This window comes from Rhinoderma darwinii, chromosome 8 (genome assembly GCF_050947455.1).
Source record: "Rhinoderma darwinii isolate aRhiDar2 chromosome 8, aRhiDar2.hap1, whole genome shotgun sequence".
NCBI classification, from domain to species: Eukaryota; Metazoa; Chordata; class Amphibia; order Anura; family Rhinodermatidae; genus Rhinoderma; species Rhinoderma darwinii.
Window position 1 is genome coordinate 98958701 of NC_134694.1, and position 9081 is coordinate 98967781.

The following is a 9081-nucleotide window of genomic DNA, read 5'->3' on the forward strand; positions in this document are numbered from 1 at the left end:
GTTAAGTGTTGAGGGGGAGCTCATGAGGTGTCAGGTTCCCCTGCCCAACTCTTCAGCAGCTGCATCGAAGTGGTTAACTGGCTGAGATCAGAGTCGGCACCGTAACCGTAGAACCTCTTATCGCAACGTACTATTACAGCACAGAGCGTGAAGGTGGAAGGACCAGTTACTTAGCGAGTTTCTTTGTGTACACGTAGTAGTAAATTAAGATTGGGGATGAGAGGAAGTGAGGTTGCTATCCAAGGGCTATATTAGCAGGCTACTTAGAGAAGTTGATGATACGCATGTCAATTGTGTTTTTCCCAAAGACTCTTAAAGGGGTACTGCAGTTTTATTTTTTGATTTTCTCATTTTAGACCCAACTGATGCATTGAATGTAGAGGTCCATGCCCAGCACTGTTGCTCTGACTTGTTTTTAATTGTTTTTGGGTAGGATAGTGGAGTGACTGTCCACATCCATCACCCACTCCAACGTGTATGTAAGGGCTTTGACATATTGTTCGCAGCTTTGTGGTGAATGATCTGTTTTGTCTTGCAGGACAGGCTATGTTTACCCCACCATATCTTAGAAGAGAGGGGGCTGGTGAAAGTTGGTGTCACAGTTCAAGCACTATTGGAACTTCCATTATTGAGAACTTCCCATCTTTCTTCCGTGTGAATGCCATGGAATGCCGACGACTACTACTACTACAAGCACTGACGTTCTAAAGTCTCATTCTCAAGCCTCAATAGTGGATTCTCTGGCGCCTTCTCTTCTACAGTCCTGTTAGACCTAACATGTGAACTGTGCACAGCTACTGTCCCCTCACTCAATGTACTAAATTACAGTGAACTTTTTTAGACTTTTAATTTCGAAACTTATTTTTATTAATGCTTTTAATTGTAAATTGCTGCCGACTGCATAATCTGTGTGCTTGTTTATGAATATACCGTATACATTCACATACACACGTTTTGGAGAGGCAGTTATGTCACATGGGTGGTTTTATAAGCGCAGATTTATATTAACTCCTTCATAATTTTGCAGGCAAGCTCTGAACTGGCATTAATCTGGTTTTACACCATTTCTATATTTTTGATGGTGGAGACGTTTATTGCAAGTATACTAGGGAGGAACAATCATTTACCTCAGTTATGTGTGTCGAGGAGGCGGTAGGGTAAGAACATCCTCTTAATAGATGTAGTTAAAAGATCTCATTCTGGCTTCCTGCAGCCACCACTAGGGGGAGCTTAGGTGACTACTGCATACTGTTATTAATCTCCAGGGCTAGAGCTACATTCAATGTCTGCAGGTAGCATGCAGTGCCGTCACTGCAATCCACCAATTGTTTATGCTTGTCCTGACAATAGCCAAAGTTGACAAATCTGAGCTGCACGTTTTACAGATCTTTTCAAAGGGATGCAGCTCGTCATGTGGTCCATATTACCCTGTAGCTCTAGCCTAAAATTATCCACTACAGAAAACCCATGTGGCTTTTATATTATGTTTGATTGAAAAGTTTTATAAATCCGTTAAATAAGAGTGTGCTAACATGCCGCGATCAAATTGAGTCTCTTTGCCACAGTTTTGTGAAAATCGCGGCAATCTCAATTTTACCGGAAATTGTAAACACACCTTTAGAAATGAACTATGGCTGTTTATAATGTGGAATTTATTTTTATAGCTGGCTTTTAAAGTGAATGTCCACTTTTTGTATCACCATGTTGTTTTTATGTCCAAAATTCTGTGCTAATGAGTTTCTTTATAGGAATCTGAGCTCTATTTTTCTGATACAGAGCGTTAAGGCTAGGGGCTTAACGGCGACTTTGGCCACGACACAAATTTGGTTGCACGACCAGAGATGAGTGTGTCGCCCTGCCTGCATTCCAGTTAAGAAAAGTCAATGTGACCCCCAGGTTTCTGTGACAAGGACACGACAGTCACAAAGAAGCTAAACCAGGGTTTTTTTTTTGCGGCTGTCGTTGCAACCTGGGGGTCGCAATGCAGGGCACATTGACTTTCATTATCTGGGTGACAAACATTTTTTTGCCGTGCAAGCTGTGTTGCAGCCAAAGTCTCCATCCAGCCCTAACCTAATTCCTCTTAATAGATGTAGTTAAAAGATCTCATTCTGGCTTCCTGCAGCCACCACTAGGGGGAGCTTAGGAGACTACTGCATACTGGGTTTTTCAGCCAGTAAAAATTGATGACCTATCCACAGGATAAACCATCAATAGCTGATCAGCGGGAGTGCCTAAAGTTGGAACCCGTCCCATCAGCTTCAATGCGTGTCGACTCGCCATGAGCAAGAAGAAACTAAGGGGAAGCGGCGCTTGTACGAGCGCTGCAGCCTATTCAAAAGAGCTGATCGGCGGGGGTCTGAAAGTTGGACCCAGACCCATCAGCTATTGATGGCTTATCCTGAGGATAGGCTGTCAATTTTTAGCGCTGGAAAACCCCTTTAAGTTTAATGTATAAACCGTAACCACTTAGTGGCGGCTGAAGACAGACCGAACGTTCTGTCTTAAATCTATATCTTCTTCGATTTGGATGCTTTGTATTAGAAAAACAGAGCAAAAATATATTAAATATGTAACCAGCACAGAATGTGTTTGGATAAAACAAATGGTGTTAGAGGGTGGATATTAACTCTAGATACAGCTGTTGCTTTAACATGTTTTAGTTTTCCGCTAGCGCAGTGTTAATAGTCTGAGCGCTCTGTTTTATAAGCCAGTAGAATTCGTTTTAAGGTATTTGATTATTTATTGCACTTCTGGTAATTTTATATACTTTTTGGCATCTTGGTATTTTCATTTTGTGACTGCGACACGATGATACCGACTTCATTTCTCTGGTTTTATATCTGTATATATTTGTAATTTTTTTATCTATTATTTTTATAGTCTGAGTTGGTGCCAAAATCTCTTAGGTTGTAGACTGTTTACATGTGAAGTGCCTGTGTAGCTGACGTCATAGATTCAGAATTTCTACCAAGTGAATGGAGACTTTGTGATGTCAGTTTTGTAATGTTAAGATATTAACAGGGTTTCACTTATTTATTATTTTTTTTTATATATATAATTTAGGATATTTTAATGTCGTTTCTTTGCTTATTGAAAAAAATTTTTTTAAATTGTAAACGTTATTATTTTTAAGCTAAAATAGAAATCCGAAGTACATCACTGGAAGTGCAGCAGAGTGTGTGAGTATGTATATTTGCATTTTGAATGACATTAGCAGGAAACAACTTGTCCCCCGAACTCATTATTTTTCTTTTAATTTTCTTTATTTTTGTTTTTACTGATTTATTCATCAGTTAAGGATAAAGAAATTGTGAACGGAAATATTTTCAAAAATCTGGTCAGAATTAAATGCCAAAGGCACGTCATGATTACAATTAACAAAAAAGAAAAAAAAGTTTACGCCCAGCTGAACAGGAAGTGACTTTTACTTCGGCGCTGTTGGTAATCATGTGACCATTTGGATTTAAAGCGGTTTCACCTTTTAACAAAATCTACAGTTGAAATGTATATGAGAAGTTGAGTAACTTTGCTTTACTGTCTTCACATCGATCTCAAGTCAGTTCATGCTGTGATCTTCGTTCATTCACATAGACGCTTACAGTACTCATTCAAAATTCTCCTGATTTTATTTATACCAGATAGTGGTAACTTAATTCTCCAGTTTTCAGTCTGCAAACTCTCAGATGATATCGCCACCGTCCGAATCCATTGCGTAGCGGTTTCCGTTATAAATGGAAGCCACAATGCAGATGTCAACATAGCCTTACAGGATGATGAGTAGCAGAGGTAGTGCCATGAAAATGAGACGTTTGAGTAAGGCTATGTTCACACGGAGTATTTTGGGGGAGGAATATCTGCCTCAAAATTCCGTTTGGAACTTTGAGGCAGATATTCCTCTCCCTGCACGCCGATTTTCGCGGCAATTATCGCGCCGTTTTTCGCCCGCGGCCATTGAGCGCCGCGGGCATAAAACAGCGAGATATACGCTTTCTCCTGCCTCCCATTGAAGTCAATGGGAGGTCGGAGGCGGAAGCGCCCGAAGATAGGGCATGTCGCTTCTTTTTCCCGCGAGGCAGTTTTACTGCTCGCGGGAAAAAGACGCCGACGCCTCCCATTGAAATCAATGGGAGGCGTTCTCGGGCCGTTTCTGCCGAGTTTTGCAACGCGGTTTCCGCGTCAAAAAACTCGGCAAAATACCCCGTGTGAACATAGCCTAAGAAGCAATAGGGGACAGTTCAGTGCAGGATAATTGGACTGTCAAATAAAAATGCATACATCCTGATTGCGGAAGTGTATCTACTTCAAAGTGTTTCCTCCTTCCTCGTACAATATAGCATACAACTTTTTCCTGCAAAATGTACGACTAAATGTATACGACTGTCATACAGCTGTATAAGTCTGCTATGGATATATATGCTTTAACACTTTTTAAGCATTCAATAGTATCACGACCTACATCTTTATACGGGGCGGAAAAAAATCTGTTCTGATGGAAACCCGGTAAATATATGGCAAATTGACTCATTCATCTGACGTATGGGGCAAAGTTGTGTGAACATATGCTTAAAGGCTATGTAAAACTTTTGAAGACTTTTTTTTTTTTTTTTTTTTTTAAATCCCATAGTTCGTACGGTTGAAAAAAGTCAATGCATTAGGCCTCATTTACACGAGCGTAATATACGCGCGTGCTTTTCACGCGTGTCGTACGCACCTATATTACTCTATGGGGCAGTGCAGACAATGCGTGAATTTTGCGCTGCGCGAGTGCGTTGCGTAAAACTCACGACATGTTCTATAATCGTGCGTTTTTCGCGCATCACGCACCCATTGAAGTCAATGGGTGCGTGAAAACCACGAAGGTCGCACAGAAGCACTTCCGTGCGAACTGCGTGATTCGCGCAAGAACTGTCAAACTGAATGTAAACAGAAAAGCACCACGTGCTTTTCTGTTTACAAACATCCGAACGGAGTGTCTTAGAGATGAGCGTACCGAACTTCACCGGGTTCGGCCGAACTCGGTTTGACCGAACCCGGCAGGAGACAGTCACTGTCCAGGGTGCTGAAAGAGTTAAACTGGTTCAGCACCCTGGACAGCGACTTCCGATCCCAATATACGTGAACGTGTAGAAAAAAAAAAAAAAAGTTCTGACTTACCGATAACTCCCGGCTTCTTCCTCCAGTCTGACCTCCCGGGATGACAATTCAGTCCAAGTGACAGCTGCAGCCAAGCGCAGGCTGCAGCGGTCACATGGACTGCCGCGTCATCCAGGGAGGTGGGGCCAGATGTCAAGAGAGGCGCGTCACCAAGGACGCGTCACCAAGGCAACAGCTGGGAAGTTCTCAGTAAGTAAGAACCTCCTTTTTTTTTTTTTTTAAACAGGTTACTCGATATGGTGATCGGAATTCACGGTCGAGGGTGCTGAAAGAGTTACTGCCGATCAGTTAACTCTTTCAGCACCCTGGACAGTGACTGACGTCGACTAGCCTCACGCAGCCGCGCATCATCGCAGCCGCGCATCATACACTGATGACACACGGAGCTGTCAAGTGCCTTTGGCGCACGCAAAACGCTGCGTTTTTTTGCGTGCGCAAAACGCACACGCTCGTGTAAATCAGGCCTTATAGTGTGTGATATTTATAACTTAGATGTGATCCTGCGTGTCAGAGACACAAAGGACCCTCTGTCACCAAAGCAGTCTGTCCTGCTGACCTGTCTTATACAGCTTTTGTATCCAGGACACAGAGAAGCTATATCTCAAAGTAAAAACTATTTTTGATCAAAACCAATCACAAGGTTGCATTAAACCGTAGAATACATGGTTTTAGTAAAAACACAAATTCTTCAAAGGTTTACATAGCCTTTTAAGCTGCATGATTTTCTGTGTAATCGTCCCATGCTTCCTGCGGTCTGAGTAGGAGGGACTTAAACATGTCAGTGCTTTATGGAGAGGCAGTCTGTTATATAGCCAATATAACGTTTAGTGACCACTTCAGTATATGTGGCTACATATACTTAAGTGGTTCATCCAGCCAGGACCACAAACAATTTCTAGGTAACCTGAATTGCACCGTAATTGGAGTATAGAGTTACTGCAGTATAGAGAGGCTTTTCGTTCTCTTCGGCTTCAATAGTGGAGATGACCAACAATTAGGGTGTAAATTACAAATGAGGTTCGGAGAAATGGTGTACCACAAGGTTTTCCCTCGAATCTGATGTTTTCAGTCACAGACACGACTAATGTGCCAAATTGCTGGTTAAATTATGTCCTAAAATACCCCCAAATAACTCAATCGTGTATCTTAATGCATTTATAGTTCGGTCAGTAGTTGATAGTCAACAACATTTCTGCATATCCTGTCTGCTCGGATAACAAAATAGGGATGGTCCAAAGCAATGATCTATTTAGAGGGTGTCCCCCCAGTAATCAGCTGTAATCAATTTTCCTGCAGCGCCACCACAGGGGAAATAAAACATTACAAAGATCTTCTGGGAGTCAATTGGCTGTCCGTGTAATACATGGATTTGCAGGATACCACAGAGCAAGAGATGCTTACTATAGCCATTAAGAATCTCTTTAACCTGGGCCCTCAAGCGGGGAGCATTTGTTCCAATAAAAAGTTTGGGATGGATGCGAGTCTAATACGTGTTTTATCAGAAAATATTGTGTAATGTACTTTTATTTTTTGTTTTACTGTTTTTCCATCTTGGACGTTTATAGCATATAGATGCAGGTCCCACCTCTGGGACCCACACCCATCTCTAGAGCGGGGCCCACTGAACCCCCGTTCTAGCTTACTCTGCTCCCGTTGCCTCCCTGCCACATCCTGTTTAGGTGGTTGTGAGATATGGTAACAGCTGAGCTACGCTGTTTCCGTAACTCCCATTTACTTCAATGGGAGTTACGGAAACCGCATAACACAGCAAGCTCTCTGCTGTTTCCGTAACTCCCGACCACCTAACCAGGAAGTGGCCAGGTGGCAGCAGAGCAGAGTAAGCTAGAACAGGTTTTAGGGGGCCCCGTTTTAGAGATAGGTGTGGATCCTACCTCTGGGACCCGCACTTATCGGACATTTGACATCTTGTGGACTGCTATAAAAATTTATTAAGAAATGAATCCGCACAAAATGTTGGCTTTAAAGTTCAAAAAAGTGGGCATTCGTTTCAGCTGGCTATATAAGCCAAGTTTGGTCTAATTTTTGCTTTATTTCCTTGGCAGTAAAGCAACTAATCCACTGCCCGTTTCACCGTCACCATACCTATACGTTGCTTACGTAGTTTTTTATTTTGCATGATATCCAGTTGTATGACGATTCGGTTGGAATTTGAGGTACTGCCCATGCATGTTATAACATGAAGAGATGCTTAAAAATAAGACACATCAAGACAACGTTTTAATGGTTTTTGATAGTTGATCAAGCAGATGGGTTGGACTTCCGCAAATTATTTTCCACCCCAAATTCTCTAAATTATAATGGAAAATATTATCATAACGGCGTTATGATCAAACTCGCTGATTCTTCCAACATATTTACCCCACTTCCTGCCACCGCTTTCCAGTTACTGTTGCTTTTTATACCTTGGTGTACAATGGGCCTGACCAATAAGACTGGTAGCAAAATCCTGAAGAAATGTAGTCTAATGTAACGTCATATCCGTGTAGTATTATGTTTATTTTCTTGAACTTCTAAATATGTCCCATTAAAACAATGGTATTTAAGTGATCCTATCTATGACATGAAGTTATAAAGCCATATTGAATACTCTATTGCCAATGTAAAAACATATTCTGCTGCCTCTTTAGAAATCACTTGGTACATAGTATTCTGCAAAAATATAGAATCTAATATAGTCCGAACCAGTTACATTAAAAAGTGATTGCTGGAAATGCGGCACAGTTATATTATAGTTTTGTCTTGATGATTTTTATCTTCAGGCAAAGCTAAGTCACTAGGCAGCTGACCGATATTTTAACGGTGCTCTTGTTGATACAATTGACTGTGTACAGAAGGGATGGGTGTATTCAGGAGGGGAAGTGTGTATGTGGGGGGTTAACTTTAACCTTTTAAAGGACAACTCCAGGCAAGACAGATACTGGTATTCCCAGTGCAAGGATTAGACGGAAGGACAGTAAATGACACTGATGCTCTTTGGTGTTCTGTGAATCCCTGTGTCATGTACCACATCCTCAGACCCTTCACTAGGCACAACACCGATTCTCAACTCTCCGGGAAGGGAATCAACCATTTTGCACGTAGAGATATGGTTGGCACCTTCTTTGACCTCTAGAATATTTCCCAGGTAATCGAGAAGGAACTTGTAATTCTTCTAAGGTGATGGCTGTCATTGTTTAGTATGTTAACCAGGGAAAAGCTCTGAGCTAACAACGCCTGCAGATGAACTGACCTTTGTGTAGACGGACACTGCTGTGTTCAAGCTGATAAACTTTGATGTAATAAGGACCGGAAGAAAATGGGAAGATAGAGAGTATCTACAAGGTTCCAGATTGTACACGTGCACATAACTCTCCCATTGCATTTCTCAATTTTGGACACTCCGGTTATAAACATTTCCTTTCTTGTGAAATTCCTTTAAAATGTTTTGCGGATTCTCTATTTTTAGCTATTCCTAGAAACTTTCACAATGGAAGAAATGGAAATGATTTTATTTTAAGTCTTCTTTTAGATCCGTGAACCTAATTACCACAATGTCATCTTGTTGTATACTTTTTAACCACCTCTATACCTTTTTTGGGAGAAACCATTTCAAGTCTAAAGGATCAAAATTATATTATCTTGGCTATGTGCTTTTTAGAAGACTTAAAGTGTAGCTAAACGTTTGACAAACTTTTGACATGTCATAGTGACATGTCAGAAGTTTGGAATAGTGGGGGTCTGAGCACTGAGACTCCCACCAATCACTAGAACGAAGCGCTCGTGTCAGCGCTCAGCCGCTTCGTGTCCGATACATCGGCTTTCTGGAAAAAGCCGAACAGACACGAAGCGGCTCACACAAGCGCTTCAGCTGCTTCGTTCTAGCGATTGGTGGGGGTCTCAGTGCTCAGACCCCCACCATTCCAA

At 41.7% G+C, this 9081-nt stretch overlaps 1 protein-coding gene across 3 annotated transcripts in view; it reads left to right on the forward strand.

Annotated features, from left to right (window-relative positions):
* The window catches only part of LRCH2 (leucine rich repeats and calponin homology domain containing 2), an 84881-nt gene extending 76038 nt beyond the window's left edge, over nucleotides 1-8843 (forward strand). For all 3 annotated transcript variants that reach the window (XM_075835977.1, XM_075835978.1, XM_075835979.1), the window contains 2 exons: nucleotides 539-3821; nucleotides 4222-8843. In XM_075835977.1, coding sequence (XP_075692092.1) covers nucleotides 539-658 — 120 coding nt within the window. In that variant the 3' untranslated portion in view covers nucleotides 659-3821; nucleotides 4222-8843. The remainder of the gene's footprint in view (nucleotides 1-538; nucleotides 3822-4221) is intronic.
* Nucleotides 8844-9081: the final 238 nt, after the last annotated feature.